Raw genomic sequence first — 11,564 nt, forward strand, 5'->3', positions numbered from 1 at the left:
AGAAGCATTGAGCACAGACGCTGATTTGGATTCCCATCTGGGCTTTCTGTCTTTGCAACGAGAGAACCTTCTCCTTCTGTCATCTTAATGAGAATGATAAAGGAACACGAGAATCTTGAAAGAACAATACAGATGCAGGTCCTATGAGAATTTCTGCTCTGATACCATGTTGAAATTTGAATGTTGGTGTTTTTTTGTATATATATTTTCTTACCAAACATGTACACGACTATATATAGTGGCTGAAAACCACAAACTAAAGACAACAACTCCTTAAAACAAGGAATCCCTAAACTAGGGAAAAGGTAAACAACACAACTCCTTAAAACAAGGAATCCCTAAACTAGGGAAAAGTATGGGCATAATCCATAATTCAGCAGCTTCTAATACCATCTGTGATGCAGAATCCAGAAAGCCAACATCTTAAGAGCTCGAAAATAATATATCATCCCCTTTACAGTTCGAGTAAGTGTTTGTCCTCTGTAAGATGCCCAAGGCCTGAGTTCCCTCAACTTCGGTTGTCCATATCTCATCATCATTGGCTACTCCTTCTCGACCCATCCTCTCCATGTTGCAGACTCTTGAATCTGCTTTACAATTAATTATGTAGGTGGTTTCTCCCTCAACATATGATCAAAATCTTGGATTCTTAGATGCAGTTCAATACCACCTTTCCATTTCTTAAGTTCAATTCATTGAGCAACTGAATCTGATTGATACTTATAAGAAAATGCATAGCTGTATGCAATTCAATCTAAGTCAGTCATACTAGTGCTGTAAAACTGAAATTATGCACTAGAAATAATATGTCCCAAATGTTAATTCAATTTTTGAACAACATTTTAATGAAGTGCACATACATAGATCAACAAACCATGATATTTTCAAGAAGTTGGTATCATTTGTGATACACTTATCTCTGACATCATCTGAATGTTTAATGACGTGTATATGCAACTCAAATAACCAAATGTTTGAATACTAATTTCTTTGGAAACCAGAATCAAATTAATTTTAAGTATAAGTGAGTCTTTTGTTTTCTGTTGATAAATGAATCAGTTTGTGCATATATATAACAACCACTTTGATGGCAGGATATATATATGCATAAGATGATCCAGAAAACACTTTAGTTTGCATATAATCATGAATACATGGCTACTTTGGCAGCATACTGTGTTGTGATCATATATGCATCAATTTCTGAAACTATATATATTCTGTCAAAACAGATATTCAGGAATATTGTAATACACCATCTAATCAACTTGCAGTTATGTATCATAAATAAAGCATGATGATCTTATCAATCTTGTAGTGTAATTGAAAATCAGAACTTGAACATATATAAGCACCATTTATGCATTAATCGAACAAATTTGAATTGCAGTAAGGATTCTAGAACATGAAACTGTTCTGCAGCCATATGTAAGATGTGATAATGAGACTTGAACCAAAACATGAATATCTTAACAATCTTAATTTGAGCATAGTTGGCTCTGATACCAATTGTAAGAAATAATTATTTCTAACCATGATAATACTTGAACAGATAGCAACTCAGACAATCAAATCTGCAACAACATTTTGTCAAAATCTGTTGTGCAAGTTATGCAGATATAAATGAATGTGAATCATGATCAATTCTAAGTTCATCGTCATACTAGATAATTAAGAAGACTATGCCAAGTATAAGATTGTAATTCAACAGCAACTTGAATCAAGACCAAAACATAATCTGCAGTGTATGAAATATTAAATCCAGAAAGCAAAAGTGCAAAACTAATAAAAGTCTGGGAAACTAACACGATGTGGTTCCAGAATCCATTGATGCTTCTCCTAGATGCACCCTCAATCTCATATTGTTAATGGGACAATTTTGTTTGAGGTTTGGTGTTCTAGCAGGGATCAATGAGGAGGTTGCAATCCACTTTATATCAGAAAAAAACTGTTGTGGCAGTTCCTTCCATTAAGCAACTGCCTTATAACTTCCATATGTTTATCTGAATGGATTAATCTAAATAACCATACAAGTTTGAATTCAAATTCAAAAACAGATTGCATTAATAAAACTATTTTCGATTACAAGCTTTATTAAATACTCTGATGTTACAAACTGAAACTCTAAAACTCCTCACAATGTCAATTAGCAGAAAGTGTTGATGTCTAGTTCAATAAGGTCTTACAAATTTGACCTGCAGGAGTAAGATATATAAGTATATCTTTCTTCGTACGTCCTCTGCTGGATATCCTTCGCATAAACTTACAGTTCATACCCAGATAGAATATTATTTTTCTTTCTACAGAATGCATTTTTATACTAGTTTATTTATGCGATTAAATGCCGGGTTGGACGCAGCTACCCTGAAGCTATAGGGCAACGGAGTCAGTGAAATCAATATTCGACGAGCGCCCTAAATTCGAGGACGTTAATTAAATTAAGGGATACGATATTCATTTCTAATGGAAATTAGTTATATAATTAATAATTGAGTGCATTACAAGCATTTGTTTTTAATGCCTGTTTTCTTCACATGGCTCGAATTGAATTTCAAACCGGAAAATCGGGTTGATATCTAAATATTGTTGCGATCGAAGTTCATAAAAAATGGTCAGACCACCACAGTCAACACGAAAAGCCTTTAGTTTTGGGTGCTAGTGGTTTTATACCAAGAAAACTTCTACACGTTTGTGTCTGAAACTTGAGCTTAATTATATGCATGACATTATTGAGAAGGAGATGAGTAGAAACTAGAAAGTCAGAACCCCACATACACCTGCCCTAAATGGCCGATCCCGAGTTGGATTTTGATTCAATGCCCCAAACCTTGCCTCCGATTATGTTTCCTCTATGTTTAGTGGAAGAGGATTCTATGCAGTGTATTTGCACTGACGAATATTTTAATACAAAAGAATAATCACAGCCATTCATCTGTAGGTTCGGTCATCTATGTAATCTGAGCCGTCTATACATGCAAACTTTTCATTAACAGAGTTAACTTTGCAGATATTGAATCAAAAAAAAAAAAAAACAAGTCAAGAAGGTAAAATTTATCAAGAGTAAAAACCATGGTAAGTTTTGGAATTAAACCAACCTCTAGAGAGGGAGTAGAACAGTCAACAGTGGGTCGACGGAAAATTAAATCAACAGAGAGGAAGTAGAACAGTCGACTTTACTCTCTTTCTGGTTTCAATTTCAAAAACCCAACTTTGCAAATTCACAGAGAGAGTGAATTATGGCGGATTGCTATCATGGGCGGCAGTCAAGGCGACGATGACAGCGATCCCAATTCAATTCAGTGATATTCACATCGGAGCATCGTTTAACTTGTCCGGTGGACCTTCAAGTTGAAGGAAGTCGTCGAAGAAGAAAGGAACAATAAGCAAACATGATTTCTGGGTTTTCTGGCATTTCTGGGCATGGTGGAATCTAATTAAATAACTGAGCTCACAATTATATATATAAAGGAACGAAGATTTTATACCAATTTATAACTGGTACCGTGGTGGTAGTAACACATAATCATGCACTATCTGATCCTGGTTCGAATCACAACATCGTTTGAATTTCATTTTTTCATTTTTTTTATATTTCTTGTAATTAATTTTTCAAATTTTTTTTTTTTGTGTTTATCTTTATTTTTTAATAAACTACAATACTTAGGCTTCGAAATACATAGATAAACAAACTACATTAGTTACAAAAATATGAAGTAAAAATATTTCATGAACATTTTATTTAACTTTGAATATCATTTTCCCTCTATAGGTTCGGGCTGCTTGACCTCAACTCTATGTTTGTTGTTTTTTCTCTAAAAAAGTTCATACTTAAATAAAATGTCGTTGTTTTAATCAATAAAAAAAATATAACCGCATTACTTGCTTGACATCTTCTTAAAAAAACAAATAATAAAAACTTCTTTAGAAACCTATGGTGCTTAAATAAAATTTTGGTTACAAGCATTTTAGATTAGTAGAATATAATTGACAAATGTGGATCGATACCTAAATGAATACTAAAGAGGGTAAATTTGTTAGCGTAGCCATTTTATGCCATGCATAGTGATCACATCCAACGGTCAAATTAGCAAATTTCTTTTCCGTTCACTTTGTTTGTCTTGGAAGATATACGTTTGTATATAAATATTGAAAAAGTTTGACTACACTAGTAGGCATGTAGAAATTTTGTGCGATTTGAAACATCGATAATGAGATAAAAGAGATTTGGCATTTTTTATATATTCAGCACATAGTAATATGCACCGTGTGAGATAATTAGCCATGTTTGTCATCATTTAGGCCTTGATTGAGACAGTCAACCGTTATTACGGTTATTTACCAAAAAAAAAAATCCTTTTTTCTAATATATTAACAAAACATTGAAAATTCAATTTTAAAAAAGTTTGCGACCACAAGCTTTAATGTCCAAGCTTCAACTATTATTGTACAAATTTTCAACCTAGGAGCTCATCTGAATTAAATTGTTTGTTAAAAATTCTAATGAATAAGTACAAGGGTATAAATGTATAGTAGGTTCATTCTAAGAAAAAAAAACAAAGTATAGTAGGTTGACCACATGGATCGAGATCAAATAGAGAACGAATGTGGCTAAGATTTTTACCATATGCATTAAAGTCCCGATCGATCATCATATCCAATGGTCGATTTGACCAATCTCTTTCTTGTTCTCCATGTTCATTTTGAAAGGCATACATTTCTCTTTAACCAATGAAGAAGTTAGACAATCCTACTAGAAATATCGAAATTTAGTCGATATGAGAAATCAAAAATGAAAATGGTGGATTCAACTTTGTCCGTGTATCCTCCCTGTAGTAATATCACTAATATGCTTAATGTGAAAAAAATTGGCCTTGTACATTGTCATTTCGGTCACGACTAAGGCCTAGTGGCCTAGTGGTATAAACTAGTTTAAAAGACTAGTGGCCTAGTGGTATAAACGAGCTCCACACTCTCTTTTAAACTAGTCTTCGAAAATTATAATGAATAAATATAAGCGTATAAATGTAGATTCGGTTGACCATGTAGATCAAGATTGAAATGAAGATGATAGTGGCCTAGTGGTTAAGAATTTTACCATATTCATATAATTACTAAAGATTGGATTCAATGGTCGGTTTGACCATATTTATTATCGTTGACCGTGTCGATATTTAACAGTATACAATTATGGGAACGGATTCTATGCACCTACGGTGCAACAACACTGACATAAAGAAATTTGTTACGATTATTTTTCGGACATCAGCTATTGATTACGATTATCTGAAGTTTCAAAATTATGAAACTTATTTAAAGATAAATAAATTTATTGATGCAATCTGAGCCGTCCACTTGATCTGAACCGTTGTTTAAAATTTAATTGTGGAATATAAATACTTCATTTAGATCCAAGAGCTTAGAAGCATCGGGCCGCTCGCCCCTTTTTTTTTGACTCGCGAAGCGCAGACGATGACCCGACTGTATCTCCGCCATCGGGCAATGTCGTGGCGGTGCACAGGTCCCATCCGACTCGCATCTCCATCCCTGACGTCTCTGTGGTCTTGACAGGATTTTAAAAAATGTTAACCGCTAGTCAGACGGTAGTTCGGGAACTAGGTGTTTTTTATTATTACTTTTTTTTTTTCATAATATGTACGTATTTTATATATTTATAGTGTCAATGTGTTTTTTTTTTCCTTTTAAAACTTTATTTTCACTATTCTTTTGGTTTTAATCTCCACTATCTCAATTTTCAAAAAATAAAAATAAAAAATCTCCACTCTCTCATCAGAGTGAGTGTTATGACTGTGATTATATTAATTAAAATAAGGGCATATTTGTCATTTCAGGTGAGATTAGAATTTCATGCTTCGTGAACTCTCTCACCTCTCCCATTTTTGATTTCTCTCTGCACTCGCGTTCTCTACCTCTCTCTGTCGTCATCCTTGTTCTTCCTCTCGCCAAAATTGATCATCAAACACCCAAAATCTTCGTTGTCTTCACCAAGGAAAGCTCCAGTTATCTACCAGTTGCTAATTTTGGTGATCAGACTTAAGATTCAAATTTTGATCCTTGGCTTTCTCTGTCATCGGGTTCATCGCCGGAACCACCGTCGTCCAATCAGCTCGCAGGCGATCCGACTTGGATGACTCTCCATTCAGATCCACCACCACCGGCTCAGATGACTCTCCATCCATACTCTTATCTTTGATCTTTGGGTTTGAAGAATTGAAGCTGAAGTTGGGTTTCTCCATTTTTGATGGTATAAAACCCCAAATCAGTTTTGTTCTTTGGTGGTCTGTGAATTTGGTTATTGGGTTTTGATCTTATAATTTCTTCACTGTGATTTTCTCGGATAATAAAAAGAACTGAGAGGAGGAGAGAGGAAGAGAACTGAGAGGAGGAGAGAGGAAGAAAACTGAGGGCAGTAAATTTTGCTCAGTAAATTCGTTAGACAAACGGTGCGTGGTTTGCACGCACTGTTAGCTTTTGACAGTGCAAATGCACTGCTGGTGCATGGAATACGCTCCCATGTTTAGTGACTATATAGATACAGATCATGTGCTAAATTTGATGTTAAAACATATATCGTGAGTATGTATATGTAAGTATCTAAATACAATACGTACATTATCATTTCCAAAAGAGAGTAAAACAGAAACGTCGCAATGGCTCATGTTGACAAAGAGAAGTAGATCTAATGGGTAAAATACTAAAGGATTAAATACTTGTTATTCCTTATATTTTTACCTGAAAAACAGTTTGGTCCCTCGCCTTTTAAATTAAACTGAATAGTCCTTATTCTCTAAAATTCTCATATAACAAGTCCAAAATGATCCGAAATGACCATTATGCCCCTAATTTTTCATTTTTATTTTTAATTTTATTTTTTTTCTCTATTTTTAAAATTTTCTCCCTTTTTTTTTTTATATTTTCTCTCTCCCTCCCTCTCTCCTGGCCGCACAGTCTCTCTCTCTCTCCCTCGACCTCTCTTCTTCTTCTCTTCCTCTGCAAGAGAAGTGAGAGAGAGAGAGAGTCAATGACGATAGCAGCAGGGATCGGTTACGCCTTGTTAGCACTCGGCCCGTCTCTCTCCCTTTTCATCTCTGTTATCTCCAGAAAGCCCTTCCTGGTTCTCACCGTCCTTTCCAGGTATTCTTCTCGCTCTTCTCCTTTCGATTTAGGGTTCATCGCTACTTCTCTACAATTTTTGGGAAAATCTGAAATTGGAAGATCGAATTCAAACTTGAGGCCAGGAATTCAAATGGGTTTGTTGTTGATTTGTGTACAGTACATTGTTATGGCTTGTAAGTCTCATCATGTTGTCGGGACTGTGGAGGCCATTTCTGCCTCTGAAATCATCCGCATGGTGGCCGTATGCCCTCCTCATATTCACCTCTCTCCTGGCGGTAGCGTCGCAGCCTTGGGTGGTCGCGGGTGGAGGCCGGAGGCGGTGCATGTCGATGGTGAGGCTTGGGCTTGGGTCGGATTTGGGTGCTGGATCGATTGGAGGTAGCGGCGTGATGAAATGGTGGCCGGAGATGGTGTTCTCCGGTGGTTGCAGAGGAAGAGAAGAAGAAGAGAGGTCGAGGGAGAGAGAGAGGCTGTGCGGCCAGGAGAGAGGGAGGGAGAGAGAAAATATAAAAAAAAAAAGGGGAGAAAATTTAAAAAATAGAGAAAAAAATAAAAATAACAATAAAAATAGAAAATTAGGGGCATAATGGTCATTTCGGATCATTTTGGACTTGTTATATGAGAATTTGAGAGAATAATGACTATTCAGTTTAATTTAAAAGGCGAGGGACCAAACTGTTTTTCAGGGAAAAGTATGAGGAGTAACAAGTATTTAATCTAATACTAAACTTAGACGCTTGCAGTTCTAAGTCTTAAAAAATAATCAATCCTAAATTAAAAGATCAAGATGAAAGATCATAATGTCAAACTATGCCGTATTAAAATGTCGTAGAACACTATTATTGGTCAAGACACTATTGACTGCAAACATAAATGGACCTACGAAAGTGATATAATAAATATATGAATCATGAAAAGAAAATTGAGTATATCTATATATAAGATGATTCAATAATATTAAAATGAAAGAAATATCACAAGAGCATGTTGACTAATCAAAATTATGAATTCTTACTCGAGATCCATCACTGCTTCAAAATCATGAAGTGTTCACAAATTAATTATTTATCTCTTTTTTTCTTTTTATAGATTTGGAGGCAACTTAGAGCATCTCCCATTCTCAAAAAAAAAGTTTTAGGACAAGCCAATCAGAAGAAAGAAATATTTCTCCATTTTCTGAAACTGTCCCTGCTTTGTAAAAGTGCAATATTTAAAATAACCCCCTGTTAATGTCTGATTGGCCAGCCGCACCACGTGGCGGTGCGACTGACGTACATAAGACTCTCTCTCTTCAATAGAGATGTCAAAATTTTGGGTCAAATTTGAATTTGACAAATGATGTGGCAAATAACAGTTTTTGGACTCCACTTCCAACCCATCTGCCAAATCCAATCCGACTCAACCCTTCTTTTGTCCGGTGCAGAAACTCTGTCTTCTTCTCGTCTCTCTCTCTCTCTCTTCCTCCCTCCCTAACCATTCCATATAAGATTTAGGGGAGGAGAATAAGCACAAACAAAAAGCAAACCAACCCAAAACCAAAATTTCTCCCTTTTTACGCTCAGATCAAGATCTGCAAAAAGCATCAAAACAGAGAAAGAAAGATCAAAGTTTGAGTCTTGATCAGGAAAGAGCTTAGCTTGACTTTGCAATAAGGACGGACACAAGCAAAGCCCAATTAACAGAATAAGTAGAAAGTGACCAAATTATTGGGATTCATTTTGATATGCTTTTGGGTGTAAGATGTTCATGATTTTGCTTATCTCCATTAAATCACCAACCCCAAATCTCAAATCTAAATTGGACTTTGTGAATATTTGTCAGAAATTCATGAATGTTTACCATAATTGTTTCTGGTATGGTAGGAACTTCCTACTAGGAGGAAATAGAGAGATGAGAATCGGAGAATGATTCATGAAGGTTGGTCAGTAATAATGTCCTTTGTTACCGTTTGAGACTAGTAAAAATTAATTGTACACAGAATCACACACCTGTCACATTGTAACGTACAATATTCTCTCATACATCAATCTCTAGGGTCTAGTCTTTATCATTGCCTCCACTTTTCCATGACTACAGTCTCAATACCCAATCTCCCAGCCTTTAATTTTTCTTCATTCACCCTTTCAAAATATATATATATATATATATTTCTTCTTTCAAGAAATCACTTTATCTAAATTACTTAGTTAATTACCTTTTTAACCAAAGTTAAGCATCATTACCCATCAAATAACTCAATTAAAATTAGGTCAAGTGTGTACCCATTTAATTAAACCCGGGTCCGATTCTCGAACGCCTTGGAAACTTCCACACGGCCACCTCCATATTCATTGGCTCCTGGTTTCTGTGCATGTGAGCCTATCTGCCACTTCCCCAAAACTTACCCTAAAAAATGGAAAACTCAGTAAGCACCACTCCTTGACCCGACCCGAACCCTTAACCCACCAAAATTTAAAAACCAATTCCACCAAGCATTGCCGCAGCGAATCCCGGCCTAAACCCCTATATATTCATATTTCACTTCCACTAATCCCCTCACTCTCACTCAACAAGGCAAAAATGGGTTTTGCAAAAGCTTTAGTTTTTGTCCAGCTCTCTATTCTCCTACTAAACACCTTCACTGTTCTTGCTCAGCTCTCAGCCATTGAAGCTCAGGCACCGGTTCCGTCGCGCCATCATGGTTACTATGCACACCCAATAGCCTCCCCTGCGCACCCTCCCACTCACGGCCACCACCACCACCACCCCAAACCTCACCCACACCCTCCAACCGCTTCCCCGGTCCACCCTCCGGCTCACGCTCCTGTCCACCCTCCCACTCACCACCACCACGCTCACCCACCTTCCCACATGCCGGCTCACTCTCCCTACCACCACGCTCCCGTTCAGCCCCCGAGCCACCCTCCCACTCACCACGCACCACCGGCTCACTCCCCTGCCCCGGTTCACCCTCCTACCTACCCTCCCAAGAAGCCCTTCCCACGTAGCTTCGTGGCCGTTCAAGGCGTCGTCTACTGCAAGTCTTGCAAGTACTCCGGCGTCGACACTCTTCTCAACGCCACCGCCATCGCCGGTAAAGTTTAAAACCCTTGTGTTTATTTGACAAGTGCACTACAAATATTACATTACCAACCCAAAATGACGTCCTTTTATTTTGTAGGTGCTACCGTGAAGCTCCAGTGCAACAACACCAAGTACCCGCTTGTCGTGAAGGGCACGACGGACAAGCACGGCTACTTCTTCATCACAGCTCCCAAGACCATCACAACCTACGGTGCCCACAAGTGCAAGGCCTCGCTAGTCTCCGCTCCGACCACCGCGTGTTCCAAGATCACCGACTTCCACGGCGGACTTACGGGCGCCGTTCTGAGGCCGTCCAAGCCTTTCCTGTCGGAGAAGAAGCTCCCCTTCCTTCTGTACACCGTCGGTCCGTTCGCCTTCGAGTCCAAGTGCCCCCATTGATTAGCTTATTTACAATCTACGCCACTGTGTTTCCTAGGAGAGTGTGCCATTACTGTATGAGGGTTTATGAGTTTGAAGGGTTTCCCCCCAGTGGTTTGTAATTGATGGTTTAAATTTGGTACTGTGTTGCTTAATTACTTGGTTTACAATAATTAATAACAGTTATATTATTGAAATATCTATGTTTTTAATTTATTAGATACATTGGGTCCCTCCACGGAAATATGAAGATGTGAAATATCCACGTTCTTGGACATTGTAATTAGAGAAGGGGTTGCATGCTTTGTTAGCCGATCGGGCTCTTAGCGGATTAATCATTCAATTTAACAAGTTTTTGGGACACCGACATCAATTCGAATGGAGCGTGGTGTAAAAAATCCATGTATTTTTAACTTTTAGTGTGGTAATAAATTGAAATTGGCTATTTTGACGTGTAGCGACTTGAGTGATTCAACGGTCATAAGTAGTTTACGTGTGGATACTGTTTGTTCAATGGCAGACAGGTAGCTTTCTCTTTCACTGGGAATAAAGAAAAGCTTTGAAATATGAATTTACGTTCCTATCCTCGGAAATATTACCCATTCATGCGACAACCATTGGATTCCATTTTTGTGAAAGGTCCCGTTGATTTCATCGTGTTATGTCGTTTAACCCAATAAAGGGCTCTGCAGCGGGTCCTCGATCTTTTTTCCTGTGAAAAGAAAGTGTCTTTTTTACCGGACCAAAACTAAAGGTCCCAGTCGCTAAGGACAACACCATATCCGTATGTGATGAACATTAGGGTTTTGGATACGTGAAAGGTTAATCAAACCATGTGGATAGTAGTGTTTGAAGAAGAAAATTCATGTGGTTTAGGGCTTTAGGCAGTGATTTATCACATGTTGTGTGGGGAAGATGGAGTAAACCTTGAGAGACATTGTACGTGGTTGGTTCGAATTTTCTCCATAACCAACACGTGTCGAAGATGT

At 37.5% G+C, this 11,564-nt stretch overlaps 1 protein-coding gene and 1 non-coding gene across 2 annotated transcripts; one reads left to right on the plus strand and one right to left on the minus strand.

Moving 5' to 3' along the window:
• Positions 1 to 380: 380 nt before the first annotated feature.
• Positions 381 to 460, minus strand: LOC133734920 (small nucleolar RNA J33). The gene has a single exon (XR_009858664.1). It is a non-coding gene; the product is annotated as a small nucleolar RNA J33 (small nucleolar RNA).
• A 9,197-nt stretch (positions 461 to 9,657) lies between these two features.
• LOC133733309 (non-classical arabinogalactan protein 31-like) lies at positions 9,658 to 10,774 on the plus strand. The gene is made up of 2 exons (XM_062160950.1): positions 9,658 to 10,207; positions 10,295 to 10,774. The coding sequence occupies exons 1-2, from the start codon at positions 9,694 to 9,696 to the stop codon at positions 10,594 to 10,596; spliced, it is 816 nt and encodes a 271-aa protein (XP_062016934.1). The 5' UTR covers positions 9,658 to 9,693; the 3' UTR covers positions 10,597 to 10,774.
• The last annotated feature ends 790 nt before the right edge of the window (positions 10,775 to 11,564 follow it).

Source organism: Rosa rugosa, chromosome 2 (genome assembly GCF_958449725.1).
Source record: "Rosa rugosa chromosome 2, drRosRugo1.1, whole genome shotgun sequence".
NCBI classification, from domain to species: Eukaryota; Viridiplantae; Streptophyta; class Magnoliopsida; order Rosales; family Rosaceae; genus Rosa; species Rosa rugosa.

Excerpts from the sequence above, each read along its gene's own strand:
- LOC133733309 (XM_062160950.1), top strand. The coding sequence starts at position 9,694 with ATGGGTTTTGCAAAAGCTTTAGTTTTTGTCCAGCTCTCTATTCTCCTA. Across the intron at positions 10,208-10,294 it reads CAACGCCACCGCCATCGCCG|GTGCTACCGTGAAGCTCCAG; the intron begins GTAAAGTTTAAA and ends TTTATTTTGTAG.